Genomic DNA, 27,266 nt, shown 5'->3' with positions numbered 1-27,266 from the left:
TGATCAGTAACTCCTCAGATCTGTTGCTCACAGCCTGAACACACAGCGACCGATTGGATTCATCTTCATGCGACCACTCCCACCCACCACGTTAAACCTCTGACAGGAGCTCTGTGCTTCCTGCCGAACCACACAAGTGTGTAGTATTGTAACAAATCAAATATATTGAAGAAATACCGGAATGCTTTTACAGAAAAACCAAATAAAAGCAGGCAGAGTGAAGATGTGGAAGAGTCGTGTCAGATGGTGATGTAGTGCTGTCGCAGTTTGGCCACCAGGAACTCGTGGGTTAAATTATGTCTTGTAATTATTCCAACAATCTGGAAGCGATGAAAAGAGAGTTTAGTCAGAAACAACAGCAGAGTTTAACACCTAAAGGTCCCACATTTCATCTGGGGGTCAGAGGTCAGAGGTCAACGTTGTTTTACCTCAAATTCAGCCTTTGTCTGGAATTATTTCACTTTAGTTAACTCTACTTAGAACGAGCCGTTTCCTGTGTCTGAACCTTTAAATGTCAAAGATCAGCGCCTGGTCCTGACCCGGTCAAGACCCGGTCCCAACCAGGCCCGGTCCTGACCCCGTTCTGGCCCGGTCCTGGCCCGGTCCAGACCCGGTCCCGACCCACGTCCTGACCTAGTCCTGACCCGGTCCTGGCCCCGTCCAGGGACTGGGCCGTCCTGGCCCAGTCCCGACCCGGTCCCGACTCGGTCCCGACCCGCTCCCGACTCGGTACCGACCCGCTCCCGACCCGGTCCCAACCCATATGTGACCCAGTCCTGACCGGGTCCTGACCCGGTCCTTTAGAGGACAGGCTCGCCGGGGATCTGGTCAATGGGAGTGTCCCCTACTGGGCGAGTGGTTATTTCCCATCATGAGGTCACAAAGGGAAAGATGTTAGATTCACCCATCAGTACACATTTAGTAAGACGTGGAGCAGCAAAAGACTCGTTCCTGAGCCTCACACAGCTACCAGGACACAGATGACCATTAGAAAACCTCTAGAAAGTGAATGCTGCATGATATGGGACCTTTAACTGAAAACAAGAGGAGCTAAAAGCAGCTTGGACTTACTTCTCCAACGGCGTTGACCACTGGTAAGTGTCTCAATCCCATGGTCCTGAACAGGTTGAAGACCTGGGAGATCCGCGTGTTGGGTGAGACGGTGTAAGGACTCGTGTTCATGTAGGGGGTGACATCCTGGAAACAGACGGATCACCACCTCATCAGCTGAAAATCTAGCAGAATACTTTCACCCTGCAGGCGGACCAGTAGCGAAACTGGTCGTACCACGATCATCCTGGGATTGAGCAAGGCGAGGTCCAGGTCGTGGATGTCGGGGTATCGTGGGTAATCCTCGGTCATCTCTGCGTATGACAACCTGGGCTGAGTGGCGCTCTGCGTTGGAGGGAGACACGTATCAGACAAAGTCCTGGACAGCCATGACGTACAGATGGACGTGCGACTCACCGACTGGTTCTCGGAGTAGCAGACCCCTCTGATGAGCAGGTTGACCAGCTGGGAGCGCAGGATGAGGCCATGGAAGGTGAGCGGTCTGAAGCGCTCCTCCATGGTCCACTCCTCACTGGGAGACTGGTCTGGGTACAGGTTGGGGTAGGGAGCATGCCTGTGTGACACAAGGGTTTTACTGCTGTAGCTGCTCCTGATTTAAGGTTCCTCATTCACCTCCCTTTCTACACAAATCTAGGACTTAAAGTTGTTGTTGGACCAACATGTTCTTTATCCCAGTGATGAGTTAGCGTCTGTAACAGGTACAGTTACACGCACCAGAACACTTCGAGCTGAATGTTAACTGTGGATGTGTGAGACATGAGGTTGTATGTAAAATCACTAAGGCTCAAACAAGCAGCCTCGTTGTGAAAATCTCAACTGGGAATGGAAACATCGACATTTAGAAAACTTTTAAAATATCGCTGAAAGGTTTTTACGCTTTTTAGACGTGCCCGTACATATTGCAAAAGTATCATGGACACATTAAACGAATAAAAAACAACTACAGGCTGATCTCAAACCTTCCATTTTGAGTAAGATCAGTGAAAAAGCTGCTTTTCATCAGCAGCGATGATGTCGTCCAGTCAGGTTTTAGACAACACCACAGCACTGAGACTGTTATCAATGACATATGTTTGCATACAGAGGATGGAAAATGTCTGCCTTAGTTTTACTGGACCTCAGTGCTGCCTTTGACACCGTTGACCACAATATATTACTCCAATGACTGGAGGGCTGGGTGGGTCTCTGGCACTGTACTAAACTGGTTCAAATTAAACATACTTGGAGAACAGGAAGTACTTTGTGTCGGTGGGTAACTTTAGATCTGAGTTCCTGTATAACATCTTCCCCTGGCATAGGTCATATAGAACATTAGTTACCATGGCAACACAGACGACTCTGTTGACACACAGCTTTATACTGCAATGCCACCAAGACACCAAAGGAGTGCACGGGATCTTCATAAATGCAATGAGGAGATCAATGACTGGATGTGCCTAAACTTCAGTCATTCATTCATTAACTGGACCGCTTAGTCCAATTAAGGGTCACAGGGGAGCTGGAGCCTATCCCAGCAGTCTTTGGATGAGAGGTGGGGTATACTCTGGACAGGTCACCAGTCCATCACAGGGAATGCCGAATCTTTCTTCAGCTAAATAAAAAAAAAACTGATCGTCTTTGGAGCCAAAGAGAAACGATTAAAGGTCCCCGCAGAGCTTCACTCTACACGTCTAAAAACCACCAACCAAGAAATCTGGGTGCAGTGATGGACTTGGACCTAAAAACCACCAACCTGACCACAATACACATCAAGGTAATGACATAGTCAGCTTACTGTCACCTTCAGAACATATGAAGCGAAAAAGATCTGGTGTCCCAGCAGGACCTGGTAAACTAGTCCAGACTTTAATAGGCTTGATTAATGTAACAGCGTCTCTATGGGTCTTCCTAAACAATCAATCAGACAACTGCAGCTTATTCAGAACTCTGCTGCTCGAGTTCTCACTAAAACCAGGAAAACAAAAAACTTCCAGACCAGAATCCACATTACTCTTCCGGACTGGACCAACTTTCTCCTTGCTACCTCTCCGGCGTGTTCTTCCTACCTTCTCTCCAACATCTGCTGCAGAATGTCCTCTCCCTCCTCCGCCGGCTCTGTGACGACGTTCTGCTCGTCACAAACGTTCCTCAGCTCGCTGGATGGGTACGACTTCATGGACTGGCATCGCCGTCGCTGCTCAGTCGCGCGGGACACCACGCTGGATTTCTACATGAGAAAAGCGATGATGAGACAGTGATGCACGCTCCTCGTGTCCAAGAGACAAAAAAAAGGTTATAAAAAGCTATTTATAAAGGTCACATCTGTGTAAGACAGTAAAGTTCTGTCCAGACATGCTGACGTATTAATCTGATCCAGCTGCAGCAGGAAATATCCAAAACCTGCAGGACTGAATGTGGACACCCCTGCTGTAAGACATGTTTCAAGCCTGCAGCTCCTGCGTGAAACGCTCGGCACCTCCTGACTCGGACCAACCTTGAAGCGGATGTTGTTGCTGATCAGGATGTTTCCCTTCATGAAATCCCGCTCGTTCTGCCGGTTCTCCGTGACCACAGGGAAGGCGTGGTACACGGTGGTGCGCAGGATGCTGACCAGAGACTGGACTCGGGTGTGGGGATAAACGTAGGTCAAGTTGGGCTCCATGATGTCACTGGCTGTCAGCCTGGAGGAGATAAACAGCACACAGCACGAGCTTGTCAGAAACCAGAGAAAAAGGACATTTTGATGGTTTTGCAGTATTGTAACAGGAAAAGAGCTTTTAAACATTTATTCTGCATACTTTCATATCAGTCCAATTTATCATCACTAAACATGGACGACCTCCCCGACACATCAGGATGTCAACAGCAAGCAGTCGCACACAGAAACTGAAACGTTATTCTGTCCAAAGCAAGTCTTGTCCATCTTACTTGTCCATCTCCACCTCGGTCTCCCACTCCAGCAGCGGGACTCCTCGCAGGTCGATGTGGATGTCATAGATGCCCTTGTTGAAGAAATCTCCGGTCCACTTGGCGACCTGACAGTCGACACAAAGCCATTAACACAGGAACTCATCACAACACGGCTGGATTATTCATCGTTTTATTATCATTTTTTTAATCTAATCCACCAAGGTAGAGACCATTCTGCATTTTGAGAGGGTTTAAACTTAACGGAAAGCGTCTGCTCCAACGGACGGGACAATACTGACCCCGTTTTTCCACCAATCAGCGGAAAGAATGAAATACCTGCAGTTATTCAATGTCAGATTTTCCAAAAATAAAAATGGCTCCTCCACACAAACACTTTTCCTCCCGTTACAGTTGCTGCTCAGACTGGCGATAAATGCACGAGTAACCATGGCAACAGTGATGCCTTGTATATGTTCCACACTAAAACTTTATATGTTCTCTTTTCTTTAGTTTCTTTCAGCTGAACCGTTGGCAGGGTTGGACTTTGAAGAGGACCTTGTTGGTACTGAAAGCAGCAGTCATGGTCTTTGTGTCACCAGACGTCTTCCGCGTGACCCAGTTCTCAGTCCTGCAAACAGATTGGGCTAAAATCTGCATTTTCTATTGTAAAATGATTTTTTTTTGGCTGCATGGTGGCGTAGTGGTTAGCACTGTGGCCTCACAGCAAGAAGGTCGCTGGTTCAATCCTGGGTTGTGTGGGAGGGTCAAATAGTGGCTTTTCTGTGTGGAGTTTGCATGTTCTCCCCGTGTATGTGTGGGTTTTCTCCGGATACGCCAGCTTCCTCCCACCATCCAAAGACATGCTTGTCAGGTTAACTGGTTAGCCTAAATTGTCCCTAGGAGTTAGTGTGAATGGTTGTTTGTCTCTGTGTGGTCCTGTGATGGACTGGCGACCTGTCCAGGGTGTTCCTGCTTCTTCATCTTCATGCCGCTTATCCGGGGTCGGGTCGCGGGGGCAGCAGCCTAAGCAGGGAAGCCCAGACTTCCCTCTCCCCAGCCACATTTGCCAACTCTGCGGGGGGGATCCCGAGGCGTTCCCAGGCCAGCCGAGAGATATAATCCCTCCAGCGTGTCCTGGGTCTTCCCCGGGGTCTCCTCCCAGAGAGACGTGCCTGGAACACCTCACCAGGGAGGCGTCCAGGAGGCATCCTGACCAGATGCCCGAGCCACCTCAACTGGTTCCTCTCGATGTGGAGGAGCAGCGGCTCTACTCTGATCTCCTCCCGGATGACTGAGCTCCTCACCCTATCTCTAAGGGAGAGCCCGGCCACCCTGCGGAGGAAACTAATTTCAGCCGCCTGTATACGAGATCTGGTTCTTTCGGTCACGATCCACAGCTAATGACCATAGGTGAGGGTAGGAACGTAGATCGACTGGTAAATGGAGAGCTTCGCCTTCTGGCTCAGCTCCTTCTTCACCACGACAGACCGGCGCAGAGTCCGCATAACTGCAGACGCCACACCGATCCGTCTGTCCATCTCACACTCCATCCTTCCCTCACTCGTGAACAAGACCCCGAGATATTTAAACTCCTCCACTTGAGGCAGGACCTGACTCCCGACACGGAGAGGGCAATCCATCCTATTCCGGCTGAGGATCATGGTCTCAGATTTGGAGGTGCTGATTCTCATCCCAGCCGCTTCACACTCGGCCACGAATCGCTCAAGCGAGAGCTGGAGATCACGACCAGATGAAGCTAACAGGACCACGTTATCCGCAAAAAGCAGGGACCCAATCCTGAGGCCACCAAGTCGGATCCCCTCAACACCTCGGCTGCGCCTAGAAATTCTGTCCATATAAGTTATGAACAGAATCGGTGATAAAGGGCAGCCTTGGCGGAGTCCAACCTTCACCAGAAACGAATCCGACTTACTACCGGCAATGTGGACCAAGCTCTGACACCTGTCGTACAGGGATCGGACAGCTCGTACAAGGGGGTCCGGTACCCCATACTCCCGGAGTACCCCCCACAGGAGCCCCCGGGGGACACGGTCGAATGCCTTCTCCAGGTCCACAAAACACATGTAGACTGGTTGGGAAAACTCCCATGCCCCCCCCAGGACCCCAAAGAGGGTATAGAGCTGGTCCACTGTTCCGCGACCAGGATGAAAACCACACTGCTCCTCCTCAATCCGGGATTCGACTATCCAGCGGACCCTCCTCTCCAGGACCCCTGAATAGACCTTACCAGGGAGGCTGAGGAGTGTGATTCCCCTGTAATTGGAACACACCCTCCGGTCCCCCTTCTTAAAAAGGGGGACCACCACCTCAGTCTGCCAATCCAGCGGCACTGCCCCTGATGTCCACGCGATGCTGCAGAGGCGTGTCAGCCAGGACAGCCCCACAGCATCCAGAGCCTTAAGGAACTCCGGGCGGATCTCATCCACCCCCTGGGGCCTTGCCGCCAAGGAGCTTTTTGACCACCAGCGACTTCAGCCCCAGAGATAGGAGAGTCCACCCCTGAGTCCACCAGCTCTACTTCCTCATCGGAAGACGAGTTGGTAGGATTGAGGAGGTCTTTGAAGTATTCCTTCTACCGACCCAGGATGTTCCTGCCTCTCGACCAAAGACTGCTGGGATGGACTCCAGCTCCAGTCATTAAGTGGTTCGGATAATGAATGAATGTGTTTTCATGACATTCTTAGCTTCACAGCTCAACCAATAATAACTAATAATCTAGGTCAGGTGTGTCCAAAGTCAGTCCTGAAGGGCCGTGTCTGTTGTCCTGCAGGTTTTAGATGTTTCCTGAATCAAATTAATGGGTGACCAATAATCATCAGAACTTCACAACAAGATGTTTAGGAGAGAGATTTCATGTGAATCAGGTGTGTTGGAAAAGGAAACATCAAAAACCTGCAGGACTTTGGCCCCTGAGGGCTGGAGCTGGACAGCCCTGATGTATACTGACATCTGATTTATGACATAATTCAAGCAGTAAGTGAATAAAAATGCTTAAAAATTTAATTTAAAAATGCCAGTTTTCCATCAGAAGACCACAAAGTGGTTTAAATAACATTTGTTTTCCCAAATTATCCGTATTAAATCTCTTTAAATGCATTTTCTTCTCATCAGTATCAGAAGCACAGAGAACTCTGAAGGGTATTTTCTCATATAAATAACATAATTTTAGGTTTACTTTGACTGAACAACAGGAAAATCATCGCATTGACCCATAACGTACCATTAGTGTGACCATGATGGGCAGCCCATATGAGACCTCATTGGTGGATTCGATGAGGATGACGGTGAGGCTGATGGTCATTCTGACCACGCCTCCGAGGAAGGCAGCAGCACCGATGAGTGCATATGTCCCCGAGTAGATGTCCATCCCCAGTTTCCTGCCAGAGGAGAGAGGAAGTAATGTAACTCTGATCTTCCAGAAGCTGAAATAACACTATCAGACCATGAAGCTGCTGGGATGTGACCAGTAGGAATGTGACCAGTAGGATTGTGACCAGCAGCGATGTGACCAGTAGGAATGTGACGAGTAGGATTGTGACCAGTAGGAATGTGACCAGTAGGGATGTGACCAGTAGGGATGTGACCAGTAGGAATGTGACCAGTAGGGATGTGACCAGTAGGGATGTGACCAGCAGCGATGTGACCAGTAGGAATGTGACCAGTAGGAATGTGACCAGTAGGATTGTGACCAGTAGGAATGTGACCAGTAGGAATGTGACCAGTAGGAATGTGACCAGTAGGAATGTGACCAGTAGGATTGTGACCAGTAGGAATGTGACCAGTAGGATTGTGACCAGTAGGAATGTGACCAGTAGGAATGTGACCAGTAGGATTGTGACCAGTAGGAATGTGACCAGTAGGAATGTGACCAGTAGGAATGTGACCAGTAGGATTGTGACCAGTAGGAATGTGACCAGTAGGATTGTGACCAGTAGGAATGTGACCAGTAGGATTGTGACCAGTAGGAATGTGACCAGTAGGATTGTGACCAGTAGGATTGTGACCAGTAGGAATGTGACCAGTAGGAATGTGACCAGTAGGAATGTGACCAGTAGGATTGTGACCAGTAGGAATGTGACCAGTAGGATTGTGACCAGTAGGAATGTGACCAGTAGGATTGTGACCAGTAGGAATGTGACCAGTAGGAATGTGACCAGTAGGATTGTGACCAGTAGGAATGTGATCAGTAGGATTGTGACCAGTAGGAATGTGACCAGTAGGAATGTGACCAGTAGGATTGTGACCAGTAGGGATGTGACCAGTAGGAATGTGACCAGTAGGAATGTGACCAGTAGGGATGTGACCAGCAGCGATGTGACCAGTAGGAATGTGACCAGTAGGAATGTGACCAGTAGGATTGTGACCAGTAGGAATGTGACCAGTAGGATTGCGATCAGTAGGAATGTGACCAGTAGGATTGTGACCAGTAGGAATGTGACCAGTAGGATTGTGACCAGTAGGAATGTGACCAGTAGGAATGTGACCAGTAGGATTGTGACCAGTAGGAATGTGACCAGTAGGATTGCGATCAGTAGGAATGTGACCAGTAGGATTGTGACCAGTAGGAATGTGACCAGTAGGAATGTGACCAGTAGGATTGTGACCAGTAGGAATGTGACCAGTAGGATTGCGATCAGTAGGAATGTGACCAGTAGGATTGCGATCAGTAGGAATGTGACCATTAGGAATGTGACCAGTAGGATTGTGACCAGTAGGAATGTGACCAGTAGGATTGCGATCAGTAGGAATGTGACCAGTAGGATTGCGACCAGTAGCGATGTGACCAGTAGGGATGTGACCAGTAGGAATGTGACCAGTAGGATTGTGACCAGTAGGAATGTGACCAGTAGGATTGCGATCAGTAGGAATGTGACCAGTAGGATTGTGACCAGTAGGAATGTGACCAGTAGGAATGTGACCAGTAGGATTGTGACCAGTAGGAATGTGACCAGTAGGATTGCGATCAGTAGGAATGTGACCAGTAGGATTGCGACCAGTAGCGATGTGACCAGTAGGGATGTGACCAGCAGCGATGTGACCAGCAGCGATGTGACCAGCAGCGATGTGACCAGTAGGAATGTGACCAGTAGGAATGTGACCAGCAGCGATGTGACCAGTAGGAATGTGACCAGTAGGAATGTGACCAGCAGCGATGTGACCAGCAGCGATGTGACCAGTAGGAATGTGACCAGTAGGATTGTGACCAGTAGGATTGTGACCAGTAGGAATGTGACCAGTAGGATTGTGACCAGTAGGAATGTGACCAGTAGGAATGTGACCAGTAGGGATGTGACCAGCAGCGATGTGACCAGCAGCGATGTGACCAGCAGCGATGTGACCAGTAGGAATGTGACCAGTAGGAATGTGACCAGTAGGGATGTGACCAGCAGCGATGTGACCAGCAGCGATGTGACCAGTAGGAATGTGACCAGTAGGAATGTGACCAGTAGGAATGTGACCAGTAGGAATGTGACCAGCAGCGATGTGACCAGTAGGAATGTGACCAGTAGGATTGTGACCAGTAGGATTGTGACCAGTAGGAATGTGACCAGTAGGATTGTGACCAGTAGGATTGCGATCAGTAGGAATGTGACCAGTAGGAATGTGACCAGTAGGATTGTGACCAGTAGGAATGTGACCAGTAGGATTGTGACCAGTAGGATTGCGATCAGTAGGAATGTGACCAGTAGGATTGCGATCAGTAGGAATGTGACCAGTAGGAATGTGACCAGTAGGAATGTGACCAGTAGGATTGTGACCAGTAGGAATGTGACCAGTAGGATTGCGATCAGTAGGAATGTGACCAGTAGGAATGTGACCAGTAGGATTGCGATCAGTAGGAATGTGACCAGTAGGATTGTGACCAGTAGGATTGCGATCAGTAGGGATCTGACCAGTAGGATTGCGATCAGTAGGGATCTGACCAGTAGGATTGTGACCAGTAGGATTGCGATCAGTAGGGATCTGACCAGTAGGATTGCGATCAGTAGGGATCTGACCAGTAGGATTGTGACCAGTAGGATTGCGATCAGTAGGGATCTGACCAGTAGGATTGCGATCAGTAGGGATCTGACCAGTAGGATTGCGATCAGTAGGGATCTGACCAGTAGGATTGCGATCAGTAGGGATCTGACCAGTAGGATTGCGATCAGTAGGGATCTGACCAGTAGGATTGTGACCAGTAGGATTGCGATCAGTAGGGATCTGACCAGTAGGATTGCGATCAGTAGGGATCTGACCAGTAGGATTGTGACCAGTAGGATTGCGATCAGTAGGGATCTGACCAGTAGGATTGCGATCAGTAGGGATCTGACCAGTAGGATTGCGATCAGTAGGGATCTGACCAGTAGGATTGTGACCAGTAGGATTGCGATCAGTAGGGATCTGACCAGTAGGATTGTGACCAGTAGGATTGCGATCAGTAGGGATCTGACCAGTAGGATTGCGATCAGTAGGGATCTGACCAGTAGGATTGCGATCAGTAGGGATCTGACCAGTAGGATTGCGATCAGTAGGGATCTGACCAGTAGGATTGCGATCAGTAGGGATCTGACCAGCCAGTTTCACGTTGGAGATCCCAGTAGGGCCATTTGGGCCTTTGTTATTTACATGTGGGACGGGAGTCTTCATGATGAGTGTTTCTTAGCATAAAAACTGGAACATTTTAGTCCTGGTTACATTAGCCTGACAGGAACAGAGGTAATGAGAGTTTTTAGCGCCAACGTTGTGATGGACTCTCAGAATCTTCCATCCTAACACCTAAAACCTGCAGGACAGCATCCCTGAAGAGCCAGACTGACACCTGCTGCAGGAGATTTGGTGGTCGGCATCACTGTCTTGTTAGCAGAGCATCAAAAATCCTGCACTGAAGCTTTCAAAAAGCAAACAGCTCAAAAATAAAATGACTTCTGTGATAAGTGTGACTAAGTGATCCCCCCTCCCTCTCTGCAGCACATCCCCTGATCCATTTCATAGTTTGAACTGTTTAATATCATTAGTATGAGTGAAGTTAGCACCTTCAGTTGGTTAAATGAAGCTAAGCATTTTATGAAACCTCATTATAGTTCACAATACTTCAAATAACCATCAATGTATGAGTTATGACGCTTAAAATGTATCAAAATGTGGTGCTGAGTGATGAAACGTCTAGTGGAGCTTAGTTCTTCGCTGGCGGAAACAAATGAAAAAGTTTATGCACCATTGCAACTAATGCAAAATGTTAGTCTGGAGTCCTGCAACAAGACGAGCTTCTTAAACATGAAGGTGCATTTCTGAAGGCTTGTGAGTGAGTGGACAACGGTGTGGTAAAAGCTGCGTTGCCTCCAGGAATCTGCTAAACCTACATATCACAGAAAAGACTGGTAATGAAAACACCTACATTCAGAAAAACCTCTGAAATTTCGCCAAACAGTTTTCAAGCTGTCATGAGGCGACTTTTCAGACATGTCCATGTAGAAGTATGTCACAAAAGTGGAATGGAAACAATATTTTCGCATTTAGACGTCACCGGATGTGGCGTAGGGGGTCAGGTGACCAGTTCTTTTTAAGTGAAGATGCTTCTGGATAACTTCTTTCATCTTCGGGTGAGGACAGCGACAACAACAGTAACCAAAAGATCTGCTCCAAAACCAAACTGGTCACATTTCTTAGAAACCCACAGCTGGAAGAAGGCAAAAACTGGTTATTAACTTCGTTCTTACACTTTGAGGATGTTTGCAACCAGACGTCCAAACGCTGCTCCACAGAGGAGCGAGGGGACGAACAGGCCGCTGGGAACGGACACCCCGTAAGTCCAACAGGCCAACAGGAAGTAGAGCAGGAAGAACACGGACAGAGTCACCGGGCTGAATGTTCCTATGAGGAGGAAGCAGAGACACGCCACCATTTGTCATGGCACTGAAACCTAATTTCCCAGTTTCCACGTGGCTGACTCTACGAGAACACAGTGTGCTCGGATTAAAAACGACCAGAGCCACATCACAGAATGAGCAAGTCTGTGATGTGGCCCCAGCAAAGAGCTCCAATTTGTCTGCGACAGTTTTGTTTATTTGTTTTTAATAAATCTTTCTAACTCAATTACATTCAAAAGAAAGATTTTATTTTACTAAGTTATACTTTGGCAAATTTTTATTACTTATTTTTTTCAGTTTGCAGTTATTTTGAGTGACTATTATGAATTTAGCATTTTCTTTAATAGAAGGAAATGAATAAGTCTGAGGACAACTAAGTAAACCTGCTTGGTGTGTGCTAGTCTGAGCTCTCAGACTACCAGAGAATAAACCTGTTTGGTGAGTGCTAGTCTGAGCTCTCAGACTACCAGAGAATAAACCTGTTTGGTGTGTGCTAGTCTGACCTCTCAGACTATAAGAGAATAAACCTGCTTGGTGTGTGCTAGTCTGAACTCTCAGACTATAAGAGAATAAACCTGTTTGGTGTGTGCTAGTCTGAGCTCTCAGACTACAAGAGAATAAACCTGCTTGGTGTGTGCTAGTCTGAGCTCTCAGACTATAAGAGAATAAACCTGTTTGGTGTGTGCTAGTCTGAGCTCTCAGATTATAAGAGAATAAACCTGTTTGGTGTGTGCTAGTCTGAGCTCTCAGACTACCAGAGAATAAACCTGCTTGGTGTGTGCTAGTCTGAGCTCTCTGACAGGGTTCTGTTTGTTCTGTGATAAAAGTGCTTCAAGTTTTATTGAGTTTAACTTAAGTCCACATTTAAGTTTGCATGGACTCACAAAGCTGTAGGAACACTGAAGAAATTAAAGAAATTTTAAATGTGAAAAGTAAAGCTAAAGCATAAATCAAACAATGAAAGACACAAAGAGTTCCCGGTTGTTGCCCTGCAGGACAAAAAAATCTACATTTTAATCATGTGAAAAAAAACTAGTTTAAGAGTATTATTTAATTTAGGAGATTAAAAAAATACTTTTTCATTTATTTGTCTCCATCAAAGCAGGGTACAGATGTCATCGTATGCCTTTAACCAGCTGCTGTGAACAGTACTACTAGCTTATGGACGAAAAGGGAGTTGTTGTACTGTCTCTGGTATTTTCCCCGAAACGTGTCAACATATGTTGCTTCCTAACTATAAACATTTTCTAACGATGCCAATCAATCCAACCCCACTGCTGTTAAAAGGGGAATTTTTTTAAATGAAGATTTTCACTGCGACAGAGCTGCTGAGCTCACCATTCTGATGGAAGAGCTGGTGGATGGCTGCCTCCTGTGGGTTGAAGAACAACGTGGCCATGTCATTGTAGGTCTTGTTGGAGCAGAAGAACTGTCGAATGGTTGAGTTGATTTCATCGCTGCTGCCAAGCTGAAAAAAAACAAACCCTCAGCTTTATACGAGGCAGTCATAACAACGTTGAATGTAATGACAAGCTGTGCAGCAGTTTGAGGAGCTGCTGAGATCTGTGTGATAAAATGTGGGACAAGCAAACATCTGCTTGTCAGAGTTTGGCCTCCTTCACCACCAGCATCTCCGCTTGTCACCGCCGTAACAACAATCACACTTACGGTGATGTTATGAGTTGTCGGGGTGTAAAGGTCACAGCATTCACCCAACAGAATGGAAGCTCCAAATGTCACTAGGGTTGTCACCATGGCAACCAGCAGACTCTCCAGAACTCTAGGAAAAGAGGGGTAGATCAGATCAGTGGAAGCAGAAAAGGATGCTTGTTCAGACGGCTGCACCCGGATACCTGACAAACTTGGCTTTGGGTTGGATGTGCCTCATACGATACTTGGCCAGGCACTTGTTCATGCAGTTGAAGAGCGCCCCCAGCAGGCCGCCCACCACACCCATCAGCACAAAGAAGGCCAGGTCCACCACTGTCCACAGGTGGCAGTTCTTATCCCCATCTGGACACTGGTCAGCACAGGAGAGCGATAACAACTAAACACTGCAGAACAAACTGGTCTTACTCCTCGTGGCTCCCAGCGAGGGTGTGTTGACCACGCCAGTCTCATTAAAAAGCATTTAAAATCCAAAAGAGTCAGATTTTTCTTGGTTAAATAAAGGCTTTCAAAAAACCCTGGAGCTATTTTGATTGTTTTAGAAATTTGGCTCAAATTTGGTTCAATTTCAAAAATCAAGGAGACAAAAAACAGAAAATCTTTCCAATCGGTGAAGTTTTAATCAGGCCTGAAGTACTCTGATACTAAAAACACACCTGTGCAAACAGAAAACACTAATGTAAATCTGATGCTTTGGTCTGGAACAGGTAACTCTCACCTGTCTTCTCTTTCAGACTGTTTATGAATCACTTTTACCTTTCAAGCCTCTCACGGCCATTTTCAACACAATAAACCAAAAATCTCACAAAGTCAATAAATTACAACAACAGCTGAAGGTTTAACATTTAATTTGTTTTATGTGATATATGTTTTTTAAAAGCTGAGAAAAAAGTTTTAGAATTAACAAGAATCATCAGGTTTTAAAATAAAACCTTAGATCAGAATAAAAATGACTTAATGTTTCACAGGAAACATGATGGACTCTCTACCTTGAACTCTCCAAAGTTAAGCAGACCAGGCAGCTGGAACAAACCCCACTTGCCGAAGTTGATTCCCGAGCGGAAGAAGTTGAGGGTAAACGTGGCCGACATGGAGCAGAAGAGCTGCAACAGAAGACCAAATGTGAGAAATGAAGGGAAACTCTTCATCATTCTCAACGGTTTTATCTCCCGATGCTTTTTAGATATACCAGAAAGGTTTTCTTTTTAATGATATGACAACATAAACATGGAGAGTGTACGAAGACGTACCACTTTCCAGGTGAGGGCCTGGTTCCAGAAGGAGGAGCCCTCCTCCAGGCTGAACAGGGTTCCACCTATCGGAGCACCGAAGGCAGCAGCGACTCCAGCAGCAGCTCCAGCAGAAACAAAGTCTCGCTTGTCCCTGAAATACAGAGATCACAACGCGAGGAGCTTCACTGGACTGAACCTGCACGCTAACTGGTTAACACTGCAGGGTTTTACTGGGGAGATTATGGGATGCAGACATACCTGTCACTGCGGAAGTAGGGGAAATCAAACTTTATCCGTTTGAAAGAGATGCTCTGAAACTGATAGAGGATGAAATAGGATGAGTGCACAGTACCAATGCAGCTCTTCTGATGTTTAGGCATCTGACTGGTCCCAAACTTCATTAATGGAGTCATAAAAAAAACCTTCATCAGGAACAAATCTGACAGATTTAATCCTCATAGCTGCCTGATTTCACTCGGAATATTAGAGGAAAACTGTTTCAAATCCGCAGAAGTTCACCAGGAATGCCGGGAGAGCATCTGAAAGCGAGTTGAAACACAGCTGCAGACTTTACAGGAGGCAGAGAGCGCTGCAACCTGAAATGACACCTCATACAGGCGTTAAACACAGAGAAGCTCAGTACCTGAGGAAGACCAGCTCCCACAATGGCTCCACTGTGAATCATGGGTCCTTCTTTCCCCACAAACAGACCTGAGAGGACAGACACGGAGTCACACGACATCACATCCACACTTAAACCAGCCGAATCACAGACTGTTTCTCAGAGCGAACCTCGTCTCCCGATGTGGTCTGAACATCTGGACAAGCGTGATTTAAATCAACTCCTGAGAAGAAATATGAGCTCCCTGCTGGCATTAAACCAGCATCGCGTTTAGTGACGGCAGTGGATTCGGTCACACAGCGGATGTAAAATATTCCTCGTGTTGGATCTGCCAGACATGACTGGATGGTTCATGGTGTTGCATCAGGGTGTAATCACAGATCTTTCCACATTATGAACACACGATTCTTTTATTTGGACCATTTTAACCGAACCGTACAAGAGAAGTGGAAGCTGTTTACGTCTGAGTTCACGAAGCAAAACATGCTAAACAGTTTCTGGATTTTCCTGCTGCAGCTGCTGCTGTTGGGAAGGGCAAAGCAAACAAACGTGTTTTATCAGGGTGTGAAGATACTTTCGTCCCGATTCGATTCAGATTTTTTGATGCCAATTTGATTTAAATTAATATTCTCACAATTCTTCAATATTGCTGATTTTTGTAGATTAAAAACAAAAAAAATGGATAATACTTTTTTTTTGCTCGGCATTTTTCTTGATTTCAATGCAGAAAAAACAACCCAGTAGCCGGACCATCATTCTGCTGCTATAATGCCCAAGAAGACATGTAAAAAGTTCAATAAAAAAAAAAAAAACGACGATAAAAATGACAAAAATTTTAGAGTGCATTCATTTTATTTGAGGGAAAAAAAATCGATTTTAAAATTGAGAAGAAAAAACCCCCCCCACAATTTCCGATTTTTCCATTTGATTTTCACACCCCTAATGTTTTAGGGCTGTTTCCAGAGAATCTGTCACAGGAGGTGTAATTTCTGGTGGAAACATACCTCCAGCCACGCTGAACAGGACTCCTGTCGCTTTGCACAGAAACGTTCGCAGCCGGACGATTCCTGGGATCTTCACTCCGTTCAAGTAGCTTTTGATTTCTGGAATTCCCGAACCTGCAGCCAGTGGCTGGACAACAAGATTACGCCACAGATTAGTGTCCTCCGTGGCAATCTCCATGACGACAAGGCGACAGCATGTTCATGGAAATATTTACCTTTAAAACCCAAATGGTAAACTAGTTTACCGATATAAATAACCAGTTTTTCCCACTTACATTATCCTTAAGACAAGTTAAAATGAGGCAGTTGTTTAGTCAGTCGCATCGCTCTCTCACACATGAAACGCGCCTTGATTGTCTTTAATTTTCACCTACACAGCATTTCTCACAGAGAAAACTCACAAAGTGCTTCATAGAATAAAACAGAAACACAAAAATACATTTAAAATATGACATCATAGAATTATTATAGAAAATGAAAGCAGGAAAACATTTAAAGTTATTTTGTTGAAGTAAAAAAAAAAAGGAAAACTTCAGATGAGTTCACATGCCTGCCGGTTTTTTTTTAAAGCAGCTTTTTATAAATGTCAGCAGACGAGGCTTCGCCTACAGGAAGTGAGTTCCACACTTTTGGGGCAGCGGCCTAGAGGGCTCTTTCTCTTGTTTAAGCAGGTTTATAACCTGCCACGCGGGACATAAAGCAGCAGGATTCAACACATGATGTTGAATCACAGCTTTTTACTCAATGAAAACAATAATTGTAAAAATTTTGACAAATTAAAATTGTGATTGCAGGTGTTCAGCACATATCTCATAATCTCATCTGCAGCTTTTGCCAGCTGCTGATGTTTCTGCGTTTTCAATTTGCCACAACTTTTCCCTCATTTCCCTGTGCAGTTCTGGAAAACTGCATTTCACTGTGTTTTGCTACCAAGGATTGCAGTTGTATTTGTGTCCTCCATCCAACCATACCATGCCATCTTTACTTAACTAGTAACATTGTGTAAATGCAAAAAAAGTGTTTCCATCACACTTTTGTGATATTCTTCTATGTGTTTTAGTGATATTTGAGAGGTTTTTTTTTTTTTTTTAAAAATAGGGGTGTTTCTATTTCCAGTTTTTGTTGCGATATTTAGGTTTTGCTCAATAATAGGTGTGATGGAAACACAGCTAGAGAGCTCACCGGGTGGCAGAAAGAGAGATCAGATAATGGGACGGTTACATGATGTTTTTTCATTTGGAATTAATAATTCGGAATTAAATCTTTTGGAATTCACGTATTCTCCTACGAGTTTACATGAAGATAATTCCGAATGAAGGTTTACATGAAACACGTCTTTACTTAATTCCTCTTTAGAGCGGCGGGTTGGGAAGGGTTCTGATTGGACAGAGGGTGCACGTGACGTATGATGTAAACCGGAAATAAACAAAGTCGGCTCCCTGCTTCTCGTCTTTTCAGTCGTAACTTGTAAAAACTAAATAATAAGTTCCAGTTTCACAGCTATTTTTATTATAAATGTGAAGTAGCAGCTCAACACCAGCATACTACTTCACTTTCTGCAGCAACTGAGAAGGAGAAGAAAGACAGACCACCGAACACGGGAGGTAAAACAACGCGCGTCATCGGGACAGGACAAGGTAACGAGCATGCTCAGAACGACCGGAGTTAACTTAGAGCGGGATGAAGGTTTACATGACAGAGGAATTAAATAGTTCGGGATTAAAATACAAATAAACCAGACACTTACATCGGAATTAGGGTTAATTCTGAACAGAAACTTGCATTAGGAATCAAGTGTTTACATGGTCGTTTTTCATCTGTTTAAAGTGGAATTAACTTTTATTCAGAATTAAAGAGGAATTAAAACTCCCATGTAAACACATGGAATATGGAGGAGCCTGACCGTAGAGGGCTCTGCATGGAAGAGTGAGGATTTTGTAATGGATCCTGAAATTTACAGCGCAGAGAAGCGAGTGATGAGAGAGGATCTGGACAGACGTTTAGCAGCAGCGTTCTGGATTAACTGAAGGCCATCTAATGAGGCTTTACTGAGCCAGGTGAGGAGGGAATTACCATAATCAAGGCTTGAGAAGACGAAGGCATTAAAGATCATTTCCAGAGACCAAAGTTTGGCAATATTTTAAGATGGAAGAAGCAGAACCAGATTAGTTTTTATGCCTTCATAAAGGAGCATTGCCTGATCAAAAATAACACACCGGTTTCTAGAGCTGGCTGACACATTAGCAGAAAGGGCCCTTAAACTGGTGACGGCTTTAGAGGCCAAGCTTTCAGCAGCTGTACGTCCACACAAGTCTAAACAGCTGCAGTCACGTTCAGAAACATGCACATACACAAACATGCTCATCTGGTCTCGGTTCTGCATTCGGTGTCCTTTACAGAGGAATGCACAGACTTGTGTTGCACAAAGCCAAGAGGGCTGTCCAAATGTTTCTACTGCATGGTTTTCCTTGTTGCTTACATCCAGGAAGGTTTTCCTGCAGCTGACAAAACTCGTTTTGTTACTGTATAAACACCAAGGAAGAAGAAAGTTTTTTTCTTTGTTTTTCTTTCTAACAGCACTTGCAGGACTGCAGCCCTTAAGGACCGGAGTTGTCCACCTCTGATGGGATGAAGGGATGAATACTTCCTCACGGCATCACGCCACATGCCAGTAACTGGATATCAACATACTGTTTGGAGAAATTTATCAAAAAAAGCAAGAGGACATTATCAGAGGAAACCAGAAAAAGAAAGATAGATGGTGGCACGGCAAGTTAACATCATAATGACTTTTACTGGCTGGACAGAACCTCGAGAAGAGACAGGATACAGGACAGACATTGGAGTGGTCTTCGTCAGGGAGGACCGCAGTCAGAAAATCTGCCAAAGTCCAGCAGCTCTGCTTTAATGCCTGGTAAGGATGACTACTTTTTTTAAATTTATTTTTGTTAACTCTTCCTTTTTTTATCTCTTCAGGTTTCTGCAACAGGAGAAGGGAAACCTTGAAACTGGTGTTACACCTTACATCAGAAGTGTCCAAAGTCAGTCCTCAGGGTCGCTGTCCTGCAGGTTTTTGGTTTATCCCTGTTCCAACGCACCTGGCTTCAGTTAAATGGATCCAACAGCCAATGAAGTTCTGCACAATGACTGATTAGTCAGGTGTGTTGGAGCAGAGATACATGGAAAACCTGTAGGATTGTGGCCCTTTGAGGACCAGAGCTGGACAAAGTCAACAGCTTAATGTGGCTCATCTGGGCATTTCAGATGTGGCCAAGTTGTAGCGGACATGGGGAAATGAACTTACCTCAATGAGGACAAGAACACTAGCAATCAGGACGAAGGTCATGTTGAATGACAGGAGTTCCAGCAGAGACAGGGACAGACATCCTCTATCAGTGCACGTCTCTATAGCTGGAGGCGTTCATTTAAGGAAAACACTTTTCCACATAGGATGTAATTACATGTAAAATACTTTTATTCATCTCAGAGGGAAATTGCAATGTTGTAGAATGTTGTCATATTAATCATTTAGAAATGACGACGCGTGCAGGAATCTTTGTGTCTTGCATTGGCCTTGACGAAGCCTCGCACTGTGTTGTGTAGAGCTGAGACCTCTTTGGTCCTCAAGGCCCAATATGTGATGGATCTCTGACAAGAAGTCTGCTGTTGACCCATTCAGTTCAGCTGCAGCAGGGAAACATCTAACAACTGCAGGAGGATTTCTGTTGCAGCAGGGAAACATCTAACACCTGCAGGAGGATTTCTGTTGCAGCAGGGAAACATCTAACACCTGCAGGAGGATTTCTGTTGCAGCAGGGAAACATCTAACACCTGCAGGAGGATTTCTGTTGCAGCAGGGAAACATCTAACACCTGCAGGAGGATTTCTGTTGCAGCAGGGAAACATCTAACACCTGCAGGAGAATGACTGTGAAAAATCATCCAATATGTCCAGCAGCTTCTGCAACATTCATCTCTGGAAGCTCCAAAGTTATCCCCAGTACAGAACCAGAACCAGGGTTATCCCCAGTACAGAACCAGAACCAGGGTTATCCCCAGTACAGAACCAGAACCAGTTATCCCCAGTACAGAACCAGAACCAGGGTTATCCCCAGTACAGAACCAGAACCAGGGTTATCCCCAGTACAGAACCAGAACCAGGGTTATCCCTAGTACAGAACCAGAACCAGGGTTATCCCCAGTACAGAACCAGAACCAGGGTTATCCCCAGTACAGAACCAGAACCAGGGTTATCCCCAGTACAGAACCAGAACCAGGGTTATCCCCAGTATAGAACCAGAACCAGGGTAATCCCCAGTATAGAACCAGAACCAGTTATCCCCAGTATAGAACCAGAACCAGTTATCCCCAGTATAGAACCAGAACCAGTGTTACAACCAGCAAAAGACCCACCTTCTTTATAACTTTATTCCGTCTCCTGGAGGTCTGACTGATGCTTCTGTCCCAACAACGCAGCAAAGCTGATTTTATTTTCCACAACACACTTTTAGATGACCAAAATCTTGAATCTAAGCTTCTTTAAGACGTAGAGTTTGCTCTGTCCCTTCGTGTAGATGCTTCTGTTTTGTATTTTTAGAAGGTGTTCTGAGGTACTTGCAATCCTCCACCACCTCCACCTCTCCCAGGAAGTAAACAGTTTGTTTACTCCTTTTCTTCCTCAAGTCAACAATCATCTCTGTTGTTTGTTTTCAACATCAGGTGATTCTGCAGCATCTCACACACTGACTGACCACTTCTCTGTTCTCAGCTTCATGTCCGTTATGGATTGTCCCCACAGCCGCAGAGTAATCAGAGTATTTCTGTCAGGTTTCAGAGTTGAGTTGGAAGTCTGAGGTGGACAGTGTGAAGAGGCAGAACACGTCTCAGGAGACAGACAGGCTAGAGGTGGAGACAGACAAGGACTCAGGAGACAGACAGGCTAGAGGTGGAGACAGACAAGGACTCAGGAGACAGACAGGCTAGAGGTGGAGACAAACGAGGACTCAGGAGACAGACAGGCTAGAGGTGGAGACAGACGAGGACTCAGGAGACAGACAGGCTAGAGGTGGAGACAGACAAGGACTCAGGAGACAGACAGGCTAGAGGTGGAGACAGACAAGGACTCATGAGACAGACAGACTAGAGGTGAAGGCAGAACACATCTCAGGAGACAGACAGACTAGAGGTGACGGCAGAACACATCTCAGGAGACAGACAGGCTAGAGGTGGAGACAGACGAGGACTCAGGAGACAGACAGGCTAGAGGTGGAGACAGACAAGGACTCAGGAGACAGACAGGCTAGAGGTGGAGGCAGAACACATCTCAGGAGACAGACAGGCTAGAGGTGGAGGCAGAACACATCTCAGGAGACAGACAGACTAGAGGTGACGGCAGAACACATCTCAGGAGACAGACAGGCTAGAGGTGGAGACAGACGAGGACTCAGGAGACAGACAGGCTAGAGGTGGAGACAGACAAGGACTCAGGAGACAGACAGGCTAGAGGTGGAGGCAGAACACATCTCAGGAGACAGACAGGCTAGAGGTGGAGGCAGAACACATCTCAGGAGACAGACAGGCTAGAGGTGGAGACAGACGAGGACTCAGGAGACAGACAGGCTAGAGGTGGAGACAGACGAGGACTCATGAGACAGACAGGCTAGAGGTGGAGACAGACAAGGACTCATGAGACAGACAGGCTAGAGGTGGAGACAGACGAGGACTCAGGAGACAGACAGGCTAGAGGTGGAGACAGACAAGGACTCAGGAGACAGACAGGCTAGAGGTGGAGACAGACAAGGACTCAGGAGACAGATAGGCTAGAGGTGGAGACAGACGACATCTCAGGAGACAGACAGGCTAGAGGTGGAGACAGACGAGGACTCAGGAGACAGACAGGCTAGAGGTGGAGACAGACGAGGACTCAGGAGACAGACAGGCTAGAGGTGGAGACAGACGAGGACTCAGGAGACATACAGGCTAGAGGTGGAGACAGACGAGGACTCAGGAGACAGACAGGCTAGAGGTGGAGACAGACAAGGACTCATGAGACAGACAGGCTAGAGGTGGAGACAGACAAGGACTCATGAGACAGACAGGCTAGAGGTGAAGGCAGAACACATCTCAGGAGACAGACAGGCTAGAGGTGGAGACAGAACACATCTCAGGAGACAGGCTAGAGGTGGAGACAAACGAGGACTCAGGAGACAGACAGGCTAGAGGTGGAGACAGACGAGGACTCAGGAGACAGACAGGCTAGAGGTGAAGGCAGAACACATCTCAGGAGACAGACAGGCTAGAGGTGGAGACAGACGAGGACTCAGGAGACAGACAGGCTAGAGGTGGAGACAGAACACATCTCAGGAGACAGATAGGCTAGAGGTGGAGACAGACGAGGACTCAGGAGACAGACAGGCTAGAGGTGGAGACAGACGAGGATTCAGGAGACAGACAGGCTAGAGGTGGAGACAGACGAGGACTCAGGAGACAGACAGGCTAGAGGTGGAGACAGACAAGGACTCAGGAGACAGACAGGCTAGAGGTGGAGACAGACAAGGACTCATGAGACAGACAGACTAGAGGTGAAGGCAGAACACATCTCAGGAGACAGACAGACTAGAGGTGAAGGCAGAACACATCTCAGGAGACAGACAGGCTAGAGGTGGAGACAGACGAGGACTCAGGAGACAGACAGGCTAGAGGTGGAGACAGAACACATCTCAGGAGACAGATAGGCTAGAGGTGGAGACAGACGAGGACTCAGGAGACAGACAGGCTAGAGGTGGAGACAAACGAGGACTCAGGAGACAGACAGGCTAGAGGTGGAGACAGACGAGGACTCAGGAGACAGACAGGCTAGAGGTGGAGACAGACAAGGACTCAGGAGACAGACAGGCTAGAGGTGGAGGCAGAACACATCTCAGGAGACAGACAGGCTAGAGGTGGAGGCAGAACACATCTCAGGAGACAGACAGGCTAGAGGTGGAGACAGACGAGGACTCAGGAGACAGACAGGCTAGAGGTGGAGACAGACGAGGACTCAGGAGACAGACAGGCTAGAGGTGGAGACAGACAAGGACTCAGGAGACAGACAGGCTAGAGGTGGAGACAGACGAGGACTCAGGAGACAGACAGGCTAGAGGTGGAGACAGACAAGGACTCAGGAGACAGACAGGCTAGAGGTGGAGACAGACAAGGACTCAGGAGACAGATAGGCTAGAGGTGGAGACAGACGACATCTCAGGAGACAGACAGGCTAGAGGTGGAGACAGACGAGGACTCAGGAGACAGACAGGCTAGAGGTGGAGACAGACGAGGACTCAGGAGACATACAGGCTAGAGGTGGAGACAGACGAGGACTCAGGAGACAGACAGGCTAGAGGTGGAGACAGACAAGGACTCATGAGACAGACAGGCTAGAGGTGGAGACAGACGAGGACTCAGGAGACAGACAGGCTAGAGGTGGAGACAGACGAGGACTCAGGAGACAGACAGGCTAGAGGTGGAGACAGACGAGGACTCAGGAGACAGACAGGCTAGAGGTGGAGACAGACGAGGACTCAGGAGACAGACAGGCTAGAGGTGGAGACAGACGAGGACTCAGGAGACAGACAGGCTAGAGGTGGAGACAGACGAGGACTCAGGAGACAGACAGGCTAGAGGTGGAGACAGACAAGGACTCATGAGACAGACAGGCTAGAGGTGGAGACAGACGAGGACTCAGGAGACATACAGGCTAGAGGTGGAGACAGACGAGGACTCAGGAGACATACAGGCTAGAGGTGGAGACAGACGAGGACTCAGGAGACATACAGGCTAGAGGTGGAGACAGACAAGGACTCAGGAGACAGACAGGCTAGAGGTGGAGACAGACAAGGACTCATGAGACAGACAGGCTAGAGGTGGAGACAGACGAGGACTCAGGAGACATACAGGCTAGAGGTGGAGACAGACGAGGACTCAGGAGACATACAGGCTAGAGGTGGAGACAGACGAGGACTCAGGAGACAGACAGGCTAGAGGTGGAGACAGACAAGGACTCAGGAGACAGACAGGCTAGAGTTGGAGACAGACAAGGACTCAGGAGACAGATAGGCTAGAGGTGGAGACAGACGACATCTCAGGAGACAGACAGGCTAGAGGTGGAGACAGACGAGGACTCAGGAGACAGACAGGCTAGAGTTGGAGACAGACGAGGACTCAGGAGACAGACAGGCTAGAGGTGGAGACAGACGAGGACTCAGGAGACAGACAGGCTAGAGGTGGAGGCAGACAGGCTGTAGTCCTCTTTGCGCTTCTAAATCTTTGTTTTAAGATGCTTTTGTTTTGTCTTCAACAGACTCCCGGTTTTCTCCCTGAAAGCTTTCTTTCTGACGTTAAGTAGTTTTCTTCCATCTCTGGTGATGTAGGTTTTTTACTTGGAAAGCATCGTACTGTTGGGATCATGCTGTCCAAACAGAAGTTGATATTAACTTTCACACAGTCATGGGATCGATGTACTTTTCACGTGGTCCACAGAGGACATTCCAGTCTGGGGCCTCAAAGCGTCCTCTCAGAGCATCAGGAAAGAGCACATTTCACCTGAAGCCATAACATTCTGACTGACTGAGTCTATGGTCATTACATGGATCAGTGAACTTCAGGATAAAGGATACAATCACCAACGACTCTGAATTTGAATTTGGAGAACAGACGAACGAAGAAGTCCACAAACAGGCCAACCTGGAGGAGATAGGAAGGAGGCAGTTTCTGTTTATCTGCAGAAGGACCGAGTCTGACAGAGCAAATCAGGATCTTGAGAATTCACCTACCAGACCTACTGTGACCCCAATCAGGAACACCATCACCCACCGCACTGCCTCATACTTTCTGGCTTTCTGTAGGCAGATTAAAAATGGACGTAAAGAAAATTCCGCTGAGATTAAAACCAGATTTTTTTTTTTTTTTTTTTTTTTACAGACCACTCTTTACTCTCGGGTGTTTTATGAGAAAGCACAACAACCTCAATAGTAATAAAAAGAAAAGGATCACATAAACACAGCATGCACAATCAAACATTGTCACCTTGTTGTCCATCCCCTCCAGAACATCCACATATGGCTCATTGATGCAGCAGTCGTAATCCAAGCTCTTGAAACCAAACACACACAGTCACCATCACCTGGCTCTGACATCATCAGTACCGATGGCAGCAACACCCTGTTGACTCTTCTTACCTCATAGTCTTTCCTGGGAAGAATCTCATCTTCTTCATCGTGGATTTCCCCAAGAATTGTCTGAAAAACATCAAAACAAAAACTACGAAATGAAATCACAAAAAACAACCTGAATACAGAATACATAACAGATATGAACACAAAACAGTATCAAAGTATCATCCTCAAGTTTATCCTTTATGAAGTCTCAATCTCATTTGGTCTTTGCAGTTTTATTTGCTTTATTTAGCAAGAAGATCACAGTGAGATCCAAAAATTCTCCTTCAATAAAGTCCTACCCAATATTCATATAACATATTTAGATATTTACTTAGGTAGGTAGGTTGGTAGGAAGGTAGGTAGGTGGGTAGGTAAGTAGGTATATAGACTCCCATTTAAAAGTTTGAAAACAATTACCCATTGAAATTATTTTCCTGGTACTGTAGCTAGCATTGTGGCTAGTGAGCTAGTGAACAGTCCCAGTTAGAGATGAAGACAATCGCGGTAAGAAATCATTTGCTGCTAATCATCTGCTCCATTGCAGAGATGTCTGGTTCACTTTTTACTAACAGCTCTTTCCAACTCCAAAAACATTGTTTTTCCATTAGAATTAATGGAAAAGTGTGTCAAAACTTTTGATTGGTACTGTGTATATACATTTAATTACAGAAAATATATATTGCAGGGTATGCTGACATGCCGTTTTCCTTTGGCATGCAGAATGACCCTGTCCATGTTCTGGTCTGTCTAAAGGACGTTACACTAGTCTTGTGGTTTGTCCAGATGCAGCTTTGCAAACCAAAACTTTGTTGCCATGTTCTCCATTCCATGTTCAGGTTTTTCTTCTACAACCTCTCCAAACAAGCCACACTGGTTCCATCTATTTTCTAAACAAGTTTAACATGAGGTCTGGTGAACATAACATGCAACTCCTGGCATTTTTCTAGTTTCTCTCTGGGTATTTGACGTTTAGCTCAGTTTTGTTGCATAAATAATTGCACTGTAATGTGCCATGAGTTGACATTAATCACAGGCCATATTTATTTTATGGTGAGGACGGAGTTTTTATTTGGCCACTTTTTTTGCATGTATATCTCACACATAACTCATAAACTAGATCCAATATACATTTCACCCCTAGTAAAGACTAAATAAAGAAATAAAAACTGTAAACATGGGAACTCATGGTTAGCATCCATGCACCAGATTCAGAGTTATTCCAAATTTAAGTTCTGGACATGTGTGAACACCTCTCTTTAAGTACATCTCCACATCTATATCTGAAAGTACAAGCCTACATTCAGCTGGAAGGAAACTGCAGAAACACAGAAGTTGTTCTTATCCTGCAGCTTTAGTTCTTCAATCTGGAAGCAACGTCAAGTTACACCTTCAGACTTATAATAAAAGCCAAACTGTCAGGTTTCCACTAGGAATAGATTAAAGGTGCATTAAAGTTCAGCATGCAGAAGATGCCAGACAACAGGATCCGGGACTGAGCAGCAGGGTGGAGAAGAGAAAGAGCCACTCAGGAGATTTCTCAAGAAATCCAGCGGAACAAATGCAACCATAAACCAATCAATAGACCCTTCTTTGATCGGTTTATGGGGTTTTTCCTCACCAGTTCTTCTGGAGTCCGCGTTTCTCCTTCTCCGCAGCAACACCGGCAACAAACACAGCTTCTGCAACACGCCATCTTCGTTGTTGTGTCACGCTGCC

At 46.4% G+C, this 27,266-nt stretch overlaps 1 protein-coding gene across 1 annotated transcript; it reads right to left on the bottom strand.

The window, feature by feature from the left end:
* Positions 1-197: 197 nt before the first annotated feature.
* Positions 198-27,266, bottom strand: clcn6 (chloride channel 6). The gene is made up of 23 exons (XM_079239092.1): positions 27,169-27,266; positions 25,572-25,631; positions 25,420-25,485; positions 25,167-25,232; positions 25,011-25,077; positions 19,662-19,768; positions 16,358-16,484; positions 15,375-15,442; positions 14,990-15,048; positions 14,750-14,882; positions 14,489-14,602; positions 13,685-13,851; positions 13,500-13,611; positions 13,170-13,299; positions 11,682-11,835; positions 7,202-7,358; positions 3,979-4,085; positions 3,545-3,731; positions 3,117-3,277; positions 1,468-1,624; positions 1,288-1,395; positions 1,072-1,197; positions 198-320 (listed from the first exon to the last, which is right to left on the bottom strand). The coding sequence occupies exons 1-23, from the start codon at positions 27,241-27,243 to the stop codon at positions 240-242; spliced, it is 2,589 nt and encodes an 862-aa protein (XP_079095218.1). The 5' UTR covers positions 27,244-27,266; the 3' UTR covers positions 198-239.

The sequence above is a fragment of the Telmatherina bonti genome (assembly GCF_933228915.1).
Source record: "Telmatherina bonti genome assembly, chromosome: 4".
NCBI classification, from domain to species: Eukaryota; Metazoa; Chordata; class Actinopteri; order Atheriniformes; family Telmatherinidae; genus Telmatherina; species Telmatherina bonti.
The sequence above is the reverse complement of the archived record's forward strand: the minus strand, read 5'-3'. Positions and strand labels throughout refer to the sequence as shown.

Bases quoted from the DNA above. Each gene is read 5' to 3' on its own strand.
- clcn6 (XM_079239092.1), bottom strand. From the start codon at position 27,243: ATGGCGTGTTGCAGAAGCTGTGTTTGTTGCCGGTGTTGCTGCGGAGAA. The intron at 14,603-14,749 runs GTACGTCTTCGT...CTTCTGTTGCAG, and splicing joins AGGCCCTCACCTGGAAAGTG to CTCTTCTGCTCCATGTCGGC. The intron at 1,625-3,116 runs GTAGGAAGAACA...TGTGTCACACAG, and splicing joins CAGCAGATGTTGGAGAGAAG to GCATGCTCCCTACCCCAACC.